Genomic DNA, 13,619 nt, shown 5'->3' with positions numbered 1-13,619 from the left:
GAGCCTCTATGAGCCTCAATTGACAGGAAAGCCGTGATTATTGCCCTTCGCCTTGAGGCCTGGGACTTGATAGGAGAAGCCCTGCATGTACCTACTAACCGGACTCCAAACCCCCAGACGTACGGCGAGGTGGACCTCCCTCGTATGCGAAGCATAGCCAATAGCCAGTCGACAATCTACATAGCTTAAGTGAATGATGACCGCATTGGGCCTCTATTAGTAGACGATACAGAGACTTTGCCTGAGAAACCTAATCCCACACCCTGCCCTCAATCTACGCTCTACGCCTTCCCCTGCAACGTTGGGGGCACATCCTCCACAATCTTCATCCACATCCCCACATGCATAATCCCCTCCTCATCCCACTCCCCCAACCCTTCATCCAGCACAAATCCTCTGCCCGCCCACCATCCCTTCACTGCCGTCTGCGCATGCACCAGACATCTCCCATCCCAATCCCCATCTGCTACCCCACCTGCACTTCCAATCGGTCCCATCTCCACCGGATTCGCCCTCGCATACTCGGCCGCCGCCTCGACCAGCAGCCGCCCTACACCTCTCCCCCGATACTCCTTCAACGCTGCCAACCGCCCCAGCTTGATGTAGCCTCGGTGCTCGTGCGGGGGGACAATGCGGATGGTACCGACGGGGGTTGTGCCCTCGTAGGCGACCCAGTGGAGGGAGCGGAGGTCGTCGCTGTCACGCTCGTTCTCGGCGGGGACGTGCTGCTCTTCGACAAACACGGGGACACGGATCTTCATGGCATCGTCAAAGAATGGACCTTTGTCGCCCCGTTTGGGGCCGCGGATGGTTATGTCGGTCATTGTTCCTGGATGTTTCTGCTGGAGGGACTTGGGGAGACCAGCCTTTTTAAGGTTGCTTGGTGGGTCAGGCTGTGAGTAATACACCTATCTACCTTCCTAACGTGTAGCTTCGGCCGGTATAGTTATGCCCGATCTCGATTATAATTCAATGTATGACTCAACCCCAGTGAGGCTTCTCGCCAGTACGGCATTCATAATTTGTCACTCGAGTTTTGGAGCTGGAGTACCTGTTATCAATGCCAGAAAGGGCCTGTTTAGGAAGCGAGCTTACCGCCCTTTGCTATCCCTACATGTATCGTTGGATGAACTTCACTCACGAACCAGAATATCTGGTCTCTCCAACAGTCTATGGAGACGAAGAAAAACCATCCTCTTCACCTATATTGGTATACACATACTCTAATCTAGATTACTGTTCTCGACGACCAATGAGCGGAGTGTCGATCCTAAAGATATGGCTCAAGCTGCGACTTAAGAAAGAAGCCCGCCTGGAACAGGCCAAGGTTATTCTTGTATGAGTAGAAGTTTGGGCATGTCCACCTTCGGATCTGGCCTCAGGTTTCAACTAACCTGGCATTCTAAATAAGATACACTAGTAACTAGAGTCCAAATAAGAATGCATACTCTCTGCTGCCAAACGAAATCTATACCTCATCCTATGGCGTATAACGTGGACGTACCCGCGATTTATGATAATGCCGTATATATCTGCGTTATTGCTCCTCACTTTCGGGGCACTCTCACACACTCCCATCTCTAGGAGGCTTTAGAATTCTTTTGGTATTAAGCACAACCCACGGGGCGCTAGAACTATATGGTTTCGCCATGGACCCATGATAACTGCCTTGTGACTTTCCCATATGGAAATGATGATGGAGTTGTCTATGCAATTTACCATAGGCTTAGTGCTTTTGCGGCCGTTATCAAAATGTTATTAGACATCATGTGCCGTAAATTCAAAGATATCGATAACCCAAGTGGAAAACTCCGGGTGTCTCCCAGTAGTAATATTAAATCATATAGGCGGTATCAAGACATTCATAGGCACTATCAAACACTACCATACCGGAAGAGTAAAGAATCGGTACGAGAATAACCGTGCTCGTTCCTCTCATTTATACACGCAATAGCAGGGCTTAAGGATGCAGACTTGGAGCTATGAAGAAGAATATCAACGCCAGATACTAAAATCTATAAACTTCTAGAAACCCTCTTCCGCTGTTTCCCTGTGACGAGTGATCGTTGATGAACCTTTGCATCTACCTTATGCAGAACCGAGGTCTAGATAGCTTATATCAGAGAGCTTAGTCCAGGGTTGAAAGCCCCCCAAATACAAATACAGTTCAATAAATATGCAGTTGTTATTGGGTGGCGTCATGTGGTCGGATACTGGTCTACAGCCGCTAGAACTAGTACTATACTTGAGCTTGAAGTATTTTGATGAGGTATATTTCATTTAGATATAGATATCAATAGCGGTCTTTATATCCGTTGCTAGGTGTCCTACAGTCGGCCATTCCTGGGATAATATTTGTTAAGGAATTCTCCTTGGATTTCCTGGGGTTCGCAAGAACTAGGGCGAGAGCATAATCTTAGATACCCAACAGTGGTGGAGCAAATCACTACTCCACACTTATCCCTGTTAAGTTGAATCTGAATAGAAGTTTGGAGATGTAGAGCAATGTCAGTAAAAGATAAACTATATACTACGCAGTATACTATAATTCAGAGGGGCGGGTAGTTGGAGGTCTAGTTCTGAGCCCAACTCGCTATCTCCGGTTTTGATTTTGATTCCTGCAATGCCGAGCTGTATAATTGCTGAACCATAAAGTTTGAGTATCCCTCATGTTGGAACCTGCGAGAAAATAATCTCCAGTGACTAGCTCACTTTACAAGATAATGCCAATGCATTTTCTTGTGAGACTTAAATAGCAATAGGATATACGGCCTCTACCCTGCCTCAACTTTCAAGTTTTTTATGGCACTCATACGCAGAAAGAAAACATTATCAGTAAGGGAGATCAACTGGCATCGTAAATTTGTTTATTTAACGCTAGCTATTTCCATCACAAAAGATCTCAATTCCTAATTAATACTATGCTTTTAAACGACAGTCTGTCCAGAAGGTTCCAATCCCAACAGCTTTGCCTCAGAGTCGATCAGCGCATCAAGTGTCTCTTCCAACGGTGCACCCTTTGGTGCCCATCCCAAAACCTTTCTTGCCCTTGAGGCCTTCCCTCGCGAGTTGGTTCCCCAAAGAACAGCGCCGAATGGGTGGATCTCCTTGATGTCATCAACGCTCAACGAGGCGACGTCGTTGGTCTTCAGGTACCCCTTGACCTTAGCCTTCTCGGCAATCTTCTTCGCCAACTCACCCCAGACCTATCCGAGATTAGCGTCATGCGAGCTGCAAAATCCGGGGAAGTGGGGGCCACAAACATGCTCTCCGTTCTCAGCGAAGTAGTAACCCTCTGTGCCCCAGGTGGCTTTCTTACCACCTGCAGCGGCGTCTTCAGTGAGGAGGAGGTACAGCTGTGACAAGTCGTCAATGTGCACATTGTTCCAAATACTCTTCCCCGCAGTCACCTGGAATGCCTCGCCACGCTTCAGGGTGCCTTTGGTGAGCCCTGGGACCTGGGCAGAGCGGGTATTTCCCGCTGTGCCAGCTCCAACACCATAGATAGTCGGTGGGCACACAATTGCCGTCCTGACATTATCCGAGTTAGCCTCCAGGATGATAGTGTCAACATCCCTGTGTAGATGTCCATCGATCGGGAACGACGTGATTTCCTTGACAGATTCAATGTCGTCATAGATCTTCTCGTCCGCCTGCTGTCCGAACTCGCCCTTGGTAATGTCGGGCAGGATCGCAGAGCCAGATGTGTGGATGATGAAGGCAGGGGTGGTCTTCTTCTTGAGGCCGGCGGAGATGGATTTGGCAGCAGGGACGTGGTCGCAGTCCGCGAAGTGGAGGATGATGTCGGCCTTCTCTGTCTCGGATTCGATGACGGATCCTGAGTCGAGATCGCCATTGACAGTCTTGAGGTTGGGGTATTTGGCAACTAGGGCTGCGGCCTTCTGTGGGCTTCGTACGAGGGCGGTGATGTCGTAGTCGGGGTGGGCGTTGATGATGGCATCGAGAGCGGCACCGCCGATGTAGCCAGAGGCACCAGTGCTAGAAGGTATTAGTGGATTGAGGGTGAATTGGTAGAACTAAGAAGCCTTACGCAAAGATCTTGGGGGCCATTATGATCGAAGAAATGGGGGTAAGATGGATTAAGTAGTTTTATTGATTGATAGCTAGGGCGATGGTAGACTAGAGTAGATGGAGTGGAAGTAGTATGAGGATAGAGATGGAGATATATCATACCCCGAGTGCGGGGGGCCATATTTATACTCAATTCAACGTCATATGTGTTCCTTCTATATCACCGCTCCAGCTTGCTAATGACGAACATATATCACATCACCCCTCACTTCCGCATAGATGCGGATACTAGTAGTGATGCACAAGCGGGACGACCATCCCACCCAGTGTGGGTTGGCAGTTTGGCAGGCATGGGCCCGTGCGTGTTGACCAGCACCGTTTAAGGTAACGATCACGGCTTAACAAGCTCTGGTGATGAAAGTACTAAGAACTTAGAACTTCTGCGAAACTTCTTTGAGGTTAGTAATCAAGCCAAGGATGTTTCCTAGCCGTTTCATTAAGCTTTTTTTTTTCCCTGTCTTGGGCGTGGTTACAAATCAAGGGCCACCGTGCATAAATCCCTATGTCCGGGATGTATGTAAGCGATGCTAATTGAATCGAACAGGTTTTTATGTCCTTCATGGGTATTGTGCAGGGCAGTTCATCTCTTACATCTTGGTGATTGTGTATCAATCACACATCATCACTCGGCCATTAACATGCACAGCCACGATTTGAAAGCCGTGACCAGTTAATACCAAATCAAAATTCTACCTACATATGACCACAAAAAGGCCATGTCATGACAATTAGGAACGAAAGGGGAGAGAGGGGGGGGGAAGAACCAACTCCAGCTTCAACCTCAACTTCGCAACTAATCCAACGAATCCCAGCAATGTCATTATTCGATTTAGGTCTACATTCTAGCATAAAACCACATATATATGTGAATAATTACTCTAGTATCAAAACCACGTAGGTTTAGTTTGATCAAATTCGCCATTGGCGTGGCATAAGGTCTGATTATAGGGTTGCATGTTTTCTTTTGATCTTCGGCAGTTATGCTCAACGCTTGCTTCACATGCTTTAATCGGAGTACCTTGAAACATCGTCTCGTTACTACTCGAGTACAGCAAGGGAGTTGCCCCAAAATTCAGAGGCTTCTCAATGCGTTTGCTTCTGTTTGCCTCGAGTAGCCTCGTGGTCCACTTTAGCCCCCACTCAACTGATCCGGCCGCGGCCGCCGACATTTAAATCCCATGATCCGGCCCAGGCCGGCTGTCATGCAGATTTATAACCAAAAGCCGGCGCAGCAGCATTATTAAGAGGTAAGCAGAGATTTTATGCATAACTAATGGGATCGATATGTTTTTCGAAGATCGATGGGCAAAGTAGGAAAGAATGCGGCTGGGTGGACGTACACCATAAGAATGAATTTCCGCTATTTTTGGCATGATAATGGAATTGAAATTGAAAATTATCCTGTAATTTTCTTCTCGCAGCGAGTAGAAAAACCTTCTATTTAGCAGAAATCTTGGTTTATGGTTTACGTGCACCCTTCAGGCTTTGAGGTCAAGTGGCCAGTGCTGTTTACAGCCAGTACATGTATGTATATAAGGCCTTTCGGCATTACTTGTACCTACCCTCATACAAACCCCTTAAGCTTTGCACACCTGAAAATTGACATACAGTTTCACTTTCATCGAGTAGAATAAGTCATACCTCCCTTAAGTTTGAGAGTGTAAGGTGTTTCTCCGCTCGCCTCGAGTAGAGTAGCCTCAAGGTCCATACTCAACTGAAACCCAGTGGTTTTTAGTTTTTATTTCGAGAGTGGCAGTACAGGATGATTACCAAGCCAGAGATCGTGGCTGATCATATATTATCACTCGATCAAATTCCCGCCAACTTGTTGTTACTCGTTATCGCCATCAACTTCTAAGGACACACTAACCAAACAATACTCCGTAAGTTATAAGATTCAAGTAAATAGAATTATTTATCTCACCACTGGATTAAATGTATTTAACTAATGTTAATACCAGGCCACCATACAGGGGCCCATCCAAGAGACACCGAAAACCGAACGTCACCGCAGAAGAGAAGGAAACGAGGGAAAATTAATACCTAAAAAAACAGTTAAAAATATATCACCACTAGGCATATCGCAACTTACACCCTCACGCTCGCCTTCACAACAACACCCCATCCTTTTATACCCCTTTTCTCTATGCACGGCAACACACAAAAAACGACACCCCTCCCCCCGCTCTCGAGAGTCCCATTATCCCTCTCCTGTTCACCCGAGAAGCCTAGGTTCCTCGTATCACATGGTACCATTGTAGCATTTACGAAGCGTGCTCCACGACTTGGGAAGGAGAACCGCCAATTGTCTCTATCAACACCAATACGGAAAGCATGCGAGATGAGTGCCTCCAACAGGCGGAACGACTCCTCACAGTGTTTCTGATCTCCAGGGCGGGACATGAGTGGTAGGATAAATGTATGAATCTTCGTTGCGAGGGCGGCGGATTTGGTGCTGTATTTTTCCGAGGCTGTTGGGAAGGCTGGGTAACTGTTAATAAATCGAGGGAAAAATTGAAATTTGCCAATCTCACCTGTTTGCTCCTCCCTCATTTCCGGGATCTCTCCGTCTCTAAATACATCCAAACAGACAAATCGCATCACGATCCCTGCCACAATCAACAGTTTTGTGTGGGTATCCCGCAGCATCCTCTCATCACCCACAATATCCTTCACTGTCCCCGCCAGCTCCGATGGTATATCGACATCCGTGGCGAACTTGTAGAAGCCCTTCCCAAAATTATGGATTTCACGGAACAGCATTCCAAACTCCTCCTTGAAGAAGCTATCGGGTTTTGTGACCCCATTTGTCGCTACTCGTCCCGGAGCAACAAGTGAAGAAGGAGGAGGTGCGGAAGGAATAGACGCTTGTAGAGGGACCGGAGCAGGAGGTTGACGCGAATTGAGGACCTCGAGTGTGTGGATGTAGCTACGTAGCCGTTTATTCTCGGCAGATTTAGCCCGTAAGTCCTCTTGACATTCACGCAGGTTCCCAGTGAGTGAATTGACTTGGAAGGATGTCTCAAGAAGCTCATTCTGTAGTCTTGCTACCGCAATCGGATCTGCGCGGGCAGGGGGTGTAGGTGTACACGGCCGAGTCTCGATCGGCGTGAAGGGTTCCGAAGTTGCGGAGAAACGAAAGCCGGAACTCATGTTGCTATTGTTTGTAGTATTATCAGTGATGATCTTGGAAGATTGACTGAAAATAGAATTGCTGTAGGCCAAGGGAGATTCTAGCGCGCATAGAGACGAGGGGAGAAGGAAAGGGAAGCCAGAAATTTCCTAGGGATAGATGACGAGGTTAGTCGGAAGTGATGAGTGAGCCTCCTTTAGAAATGAGTGAGATCTTATGATTGGGGCAGGGGAGCATGTATAAATGTTGACATCGCTAGCTTACCCTATGACGGACTTCTGGCTTGGGTATAACGACCCGTGACAGCCGCTCGGCCCCGATTACACCCTTTTCTACTGCATATTAGTATTTCCATATTTAAACTTTGCATGGAGTTTTATTGGGCTCACTGCTTGGAATCATGGCTTCTTGTCTTATCAAGTAACCCTTGTCTTGGCGATTGCACTCTCAAACCTAGAATAACAGCAGCGATGACCGCAAAAAGACGAACAAAAAAAGCAGGTCAACGTCAAGGGAAAGAAAAGCAAAGTAAGGCGAGGCAACGAAAAAAAGGTTCTCAAAGACAGCAAGAACAAAAATGGGGCCCACGATGTTTTTTATAAGGACCTCCACAAAACAAACGCAAACATAGAAAGCCTCGCCGTCTAGCTCAGCAGACCAGTGTTTATTGTGGTATCTTCCTAAAACAGACCGGTTTACCAATAAAACAACAGGATAGATAAATACTATGCTGAGTGGATAATAAATACCACGTCAAACAACCTACCAGCAGCAGCCTCAACCACCAATAATAGCGAAGGAATGAAAAGTTAAAAGGAAGGAAAGAAGGATAGCAGATAAACCCTGCAGCCCCTTGTCTTTGGGTGTACGGGTATAATGATTGGCTGCAGCTGCCTGGTTGGTTCGCCCGGCACGCGTACGGGATGCAGGAGTTGGGATGGAAACTGCAGTTGTTGACAAACCTGTCTGCCTAGAAAACTCCGAGCGAGATCTCATGATGCAATCGCTATGATTGGGTGCAGTAAATCTCCGCTCCTCAGGTGCGAACAAGGAAAAGGAACCAAGGTCCCGGGACCGGGGAACAAAGATTTTGTTAATTTCAGTAAGGCTGTGACTGACGCATTCTTCCCATGGACCCGACGGTCGGACAGACAACGTGGGTCGGTAGGATATATACTTCGAACGAGATCTTGTGATGCTGCCTGCAGCAATGGGTCAACAAACTTGACTTACTATACATATCGTTATTTTTCTTTTCTAAAGTATTGGACCTCGGACTGCGCGTAACCAAAGAGCTTCCTCTTGTGATCTAATAGTCTGTTGTACCCACATTTTCATTAAATTACTCTACAGCCTAACTATCTGTATAATCACAGGTAAAAAAAAAAAAAAAAGCAAAAGAAGGCGTGAGTGGTAGAGTATAGCCCAACAAAAAAAAAAATCACTCCAGTTTAAGAGTTTCTGCAGAACAGTCATATGGCGCCCTACTTTTGGTTTTTACTGCGTTCATATCCCGACAAAACAAAACAAAAAAACTAAAAATAAAAGAGGAAAACACTATCCACCCACAGTCAAATGTACCTAGAGTGATAAGGAAAAAAAACCCATCGATCATCAAGTAGGAGATAGTAGCGAAGCAAATAGCAACACGTACCGTCTATCTCATCATGTATTGAGTCCCTAGCCTGCCATCCTAATCCTCAATTTTTTAATGCTCACTAGCCCCCTGCCCGCCACTGTCTGTCTGCTTAGATTGCTTTGCTGGCATTCGATCGCCCGAACAAACTCGAGTACACAGCGTCGACAACCGGGCTGGCAGAGATTCTCCTTCCACCGAAAAATCTCCCGTTAAGCCCTTGAATGGCTTTCTCGCCCCCTTGAACCTTTTCGAACTTAATATAAATCTCACCCTGACTATTGGGGTCTAGGGAGATATGAACAACATGGCCGTATTTGCCTTCACACTCGGTCTTTACATCGTCTTCTAGTTCTTTAATCCACGCATCACCGGTTTCTCTGATATAACGTTAACTTCCAGTGTTCCGAAGATAAAATAGGGGAGGTAGAACTTACTCGGTGGGGTCAAACATATTCTTCAATACAACACACCTACTAGCCATGGGAACGTCAAGGGGGAGAGACTTGTGACCAGCAATCACCTTCTCGGGTAATTTCTGTTTTTGCCTCACAGGCATCTCTTTTCCACTACTTCCGTTCGTATGTGGCTTATCTGACGTGGGAGCCGGTTCGTCCTGTCTCGCAAGTTTGCGCATGAGCAAGTCCCTACTATAATTGTTAAAGTTTACTCCAGCGACATCGGTATCATCGAGAGCGCTAGCACCAGCTCCACCGGCTTTATCGTCAGCGCGACCAACACGGTCATTGCCACCACGGCCACGGTTTTCGAATGCAGAGCCCTGGAAGCCCTGGTAGCCTGAGAAACGCTGAAGCATTTGCGCGGTGGATTCGGGTGTGAACTTATCGTTTCCGAGACCAACACGGATAGGACGACCGGCAAGGTCGAAGCCGTTCATCTTCTCAAGTGCCTCTCTTGCTTGATTAGGATCACGGTACCTAGGCGCATGGTGTCAGTATATATCTGAGAAGATAGCTTAGCAAGGGGAGCTAACTGCACAAAACCATAACCCCTGCTACGACCGCTCTCCTCTTTCTGGAGCTGGACGAACTCTAGTTCTCCAAACGGTTCAAAAACGTGCTGCAAATCGCTCTCCGTGATACTAAAGTGAATATTTCCAACATAAAGTCTATGGAAAGGTACTTGGTTCGCTGTATTCTGTTCCGCCGCACTGACTCGAGCCTGTCGGTTTTTTTCTGCCTCTGTAAGCTGCGCGATGATTGGGATACCGAGAAGCTTCTGCCCGGTCAATTGGATTGCCTTAGGCACAGATGCCTCATCCTTGAATTCTACATAACCAACACTACAAGAAATATTAGCAAAAGCTCTAGAATTTCTCTTTTTATATAGAAAACTTTTACGTACCCCTTAGATCTACCACTAACTCTGTCTTTGACGATCTGGGCTTCCTTGACTGGGCCAACCTTCTCAAAGAATGTAATCAGCTCCTTGGTCCTAAGTCTCGCAGCCAACTGTTGAACAAAAACAGTTCGACGATCACGCTCGTCTTCGGTCAACTGAGGTGAACGTGATCTGAATCCATCTGTTAGTAAAAGAACAGCCAGTGATATATGTTTTGTCGAGTTTACCTAGTTCTCCTATTCCCCGCACGTCTTCTTGGGCTTCTAGATCTGCGGTCAAGGCGATCACGTCTCCCACCATCATAATAATCGCTCTCGCGGCGATCGCGATCGCGTCTCGAAGAGTACCTATCATCATCCCGTTCACGGGACCGGTGCCTGTAGCGCGATGAGGAGTAATCATAGTCATCACGTTCGTCGTAATAGGAATCCCTACGGCCAGTGCGACGTCTATTAAAAAAGATCGGATGTTTGTAAGTACGTGACTGCCGCGCATAATATTCCTTGATGATGGGGGGAATAAGGTTGAAGCTCAGGTGCTCACCTATCACTGTCTCTACTTGCTCTTCGCTCGCGATGGCGCTCGCTTCTTGGGCTCCTGTCGTCGCCCCTATGATCGCGATCCCTATCGTCCCTATCACGTCTTGATGAAGAGGACTTGACGCTTCCACCGCCGTTCCGATCTGGTTTCGGAGAAGAAAAGGCACTGTTTTGATGATCTGGCTGCTTAGGTTTATTGCTCTCTGAGGCTTCGAGGAGGGCTTCTACGTCTAGTCCCGACATGATTGTCTATTTCTCTTGCTCTCTTCGTAGGTCTATTGATGGGGCGATTCTCTTGGGGGGGTTATTCACTGGAACACGAGGGCAAATACAAAGGTGTTAGGTAATTCCCCTGTGAGCGGGCAGAAGGAGAAAGCGGTGAACTCGAACCCTTTTCTTTAAATAATCTTTGTAGCCGATATGCGGATAGAGAATTCACCGGTTAGTCGGTGAGTGGATTCGTTGTATGCTATCGAAGTATGTGATGAGTGTGATGAAGAAAGACGATGAATGGAAAAGAAGGCGATCAGGATGCTGGCTGGCAGACAGGGGTTGAGCAAGGGGGGAAGTCGAGGCGAAAACTTCAAAAAAAAAGTCTGTGATTTGGTGATATCTAAGAAGATAGAGACTATAGAAATGTACTGCGAGAAAAATGTTTTTAGAGGATATACGATACTTTTGGGGCGGTTTCTCATCTTCCCATGCATATTCAATTCTAGCCATTTGTGTAACCAATGATCCTTAGTAATCAAATCAGATAAGGGTGCAAGAGCGCTTAATCTTTGCTGTTGACTAAAAAGCAGTCCCAGGCCACAATCAGATTACAATCTCTCTGCCAAGACAGCTACCACACACTCTCTCAGATCCACCAAAAAAAGATCTCCACCAAACAACTTGACTACCACCCTTCACGATCACGACAATCCGAGAGACCATTGCGGCTACCAGAGTTTTATGTACGTCAGATATTAACTCCTCCAGGCGTTGGAAATTTCGAAATCGCCCCGTCATTTTTGCTAATTTTCGAAAAAATTTACAGAACCCAGCTTAATATCCAGCAAAATGTCTGATTTCGGTGAAGTTGAGGTCGCCTCGGCCAACTACTCTGTTCTCCCCAAGGAGGTTACCGAGGAGATTGGTAGCATCAAGCTTTTCAACAAGTGGAGCTACGAAGATGTTGAGATCAGGGATATCTCGTTGACGTAGGACCTCCCCCCCGACTGCTTTCTACAGATTCGCGGGAAGGCAATGATTTATAGGATGGATGGATGGAGTGGGGGTGGTGGAATGCAAGGTTCAATGGACAGGATGGAAGCATAATGGAAGGAAGCCGCGGGATAGAAAGAAGCATAGGAGGAAAGGCAGACCTTTGAAACGGATGGAAAGCTGACATGAAATTGTCAATACACAGCGACTACATGAACATCCGTAACCCGGTCTACCTCTCTCACTCCGCTGGCCGCTACGCCGTAAAACGTTTCCGTAAGGCTCAGTGCCCCATCATTGAGCGTCTTACCAACTCTTTAATGATGAACGGTCGCAACAACGGAAAGAAGCTCCAGGCTGTCCGTATCGTTGATCACGCTTTCTCAATCATCCACCTCATGACCGACCAAAACCCTGTTCAGGTCGCTGTTGATGCCATTGTCAACTGCGGTCCCCGTGAAGATTCAACCCGTATTGGTTCTGCCGGTACCGTCAGGAGACAGGCTGTCGATGTTTCCCCCCTCAGGAGGGTTAACCAGGCCATCGCTCTGTTGACTATCGGAGCGAGGGAGGCGTCATTCAGAAACGTTAAGAGCATCGCTGAGTGCTTGGCTGAGGAGCTTATCAACGCTGCCAAGGGATCATCTAACTCTTACGCCATTAAGAAGAAGGACGAGCTCGAGCGGTAAGCAAAAGCCTTTTTTTTTAAACATCCCCTACCTAGGATTTAAAGCTGATTTGTTTGTCCAAACTATAGTGTCGCCAAGTCCAACCGTTAAGGAATTACTTGGTTTGGTGTTCGGGGATGGTCGGTATAAATAAAAAAAATCGAAATCAAGTCGGGCAGGCAGGAATATTAAAGGCGAAATCATGTCGAAATGTGCTTTTTTTCTTCTTCTATCCCCTGCTTTGTACCGGTACGGTTGGGGCACCTGTACTGATACAGTTGAGACAAAAAATAAAGCCTTTCTCTTTCTTGGGTTGTCAACATGTGGGTTCTTTTTTGTAGGTCGCGGTTCTGTGTTTATATTTAAGTGACTTTTCTTTCTCTTTTCGTTCTGTGCATGGATGTGATTATTACCAGGTTATCACCCCGGATCAAATATGGAGGCGGTTTGTGTTTGGGCCTTTTGCTGGAATCCGCCGCATTCCCGTATATTTTATATTTGGGCGTCATCCATTAGTTGATTGGCCCATCTGATTACAATTAACCTTAGCAACATATGTACCAGTGAGCTTATTGCTTAGGAAACCGGAGGCTAGTCTATTATTAAGTAAACAATGGGTGCATGTAACGTAGCATCTTCGGGCTGTTGTACTAATAAATATAAATAAATATCAAATATCAGTCCGGGGCGTAATTGTTAAACTGGTAGATCGAGTGGGGGGATCACTCATCCGGGGAGATGTATTTATTGAGCTTGGAAGGACAGAACAAAGAGCTACATGTAGTGATGGTGAATTCCGCTACTAAATATCCTCAAGGCAATTTTGCATTGTAGTCAGTATGCTCATGGGCAGAATGAATTCAAGCATCAATAACTTCATATATATCAGCGTGCTGGTGAAAAAGCGCTATCATGATTCGAGTCTATATTCGAGCTTATAAAAGCTTTCCATGCTTCTATAAGTCATACAAAGAGATTACAAG

At 46.7% G+C, this 13,619-nt stretch overlaps 5 protein-coding genes across 5 annotated transcripts; 1 reads left to right on the top strand and 4 right to left on the bottom strand.

The window, feature by feature from the left end:
• Positions 1-281: 281 nt before the first annotated feature.
• Positions 282-824, bottom strand: H6S33_005964 (uncharacterized protein; the record flags this gene model as incomplete). The annotated part of the gene is made up of 1 exon (XM_044837367.1): positions 282-824. One exon carries the CDS (start codon positions 822-824, stop codon positions 282-284), a length of 543 nt encoding a protein of 180 aa, XP_044699273.1.
• Positions 825-2,927: 2,103 nt separating this feature from the next.
• H6S33_005963 (uncharacterized protein) lies at positions 2,928-4,071 on the bottom strand (the record flags this gene model as incomplete). The annotated part of the gene is made up of 3 exons (XM_044837366.1): positions 2,928-3,206; positions 3,264-3,999; positions 4,052-4,071. The coding sequence occupies 3 exons, from the start codon at positions 4,069-4,071 to the stop codon at positions 2,928-2,930; spliced, it is 1,035 nt and encodes a 344-aa protein (XP_044699272.1).
• Positions 4,072-5,570: 1,499 nt separating this feature from the next.
• On the bottom strand, positions 5,571-7,627 carry H6S33_005962 (uncharacterized protein; the record flags this gene model as incomplete). Its single annotated transcript, XM_044837365.1, has 11 exons — positions 5,571-5,650; positions 5,734-5,806; positions 5,863-5,879; positions 5,945-5,957; positions 6,017-6,037; positions 6,097-6,135; positions 6,185-6,198; positions 6,255-6,575; positions 6,627-7,374; positions 7,490-7,557; positions 7,615-7,627. The coding sequence occupies 11 exons, from the start codon at positions 7,625-7,627 to the stop codon at positions 5,571-5,573; spliced, it is 1,407 nt and encodes a 468-aa protein (XP_044699271.1).
• A 1,346-nt stretch (positions 7,628-8,973) lies between these two features.
• On the bottom strand, positions 8,974-11,005 carry H6S33_005961 (uncharacterized protein; the record flags this gene model as incomplete). Its single annotated transcript, XM_044837364.1, has 9 exons — positions 8,974-9,108; positions 9,166-9,241; positions 9,299-9,799; positions 9,856-10,164; positions 10,227-10,394; positions 10,451-10,672; positions 10,767-10,832; positions 10,894-10,928; positions 10,991-11,005. 9 exons carry the CDS (start codon positions 11,003-11,005, stop codon positions 8,974-8,976), a joined length of 1,527 nt encoding a protein of 508 aa, XP_044699270.1.
• Positions 11,006-11,824: 819 nt separating this feature from the next.
• On the top strand, positions 11,825-12,747 carry H6S33_005960 (uncharacterized protein; the record flags this gene model as incomplete). Its single annotated transcript, XM_044837363.1, has 3 exons — positions 11,825-11,964; positions 12,174-12,653; positions 12,726-12,747. 3 exons carry the CDS (start codon positions 11,825-11,827, stop codon positions 12,745-12,747), a joined length of 642 nt encoding a protein of 213 aa, XP_044699269.1.
• Between the last annotated feature and the right edge of the window lie 872 nt (positions 12,748-13,619).

Source organism: Morchella sextelata (genome assembly GCF_020137385.1).
Source record: "Morchella sextelata strain SCLS chromosome Unknown scls_2, whole genome shotgun sequence".
Taxonomy (NCBI): domain Eukaryota; kingdom Fungi; phylum Ascomycota; class Pezizomycetes; order Pezizales; family Morchellaceae; genus Morchella; species Morchella sextelata.
The sequence above is the reverse complement of the archived record's forward strand: the minus strand, read 5'-3'. Positions and strand labels throughout refer to the sequence as shown.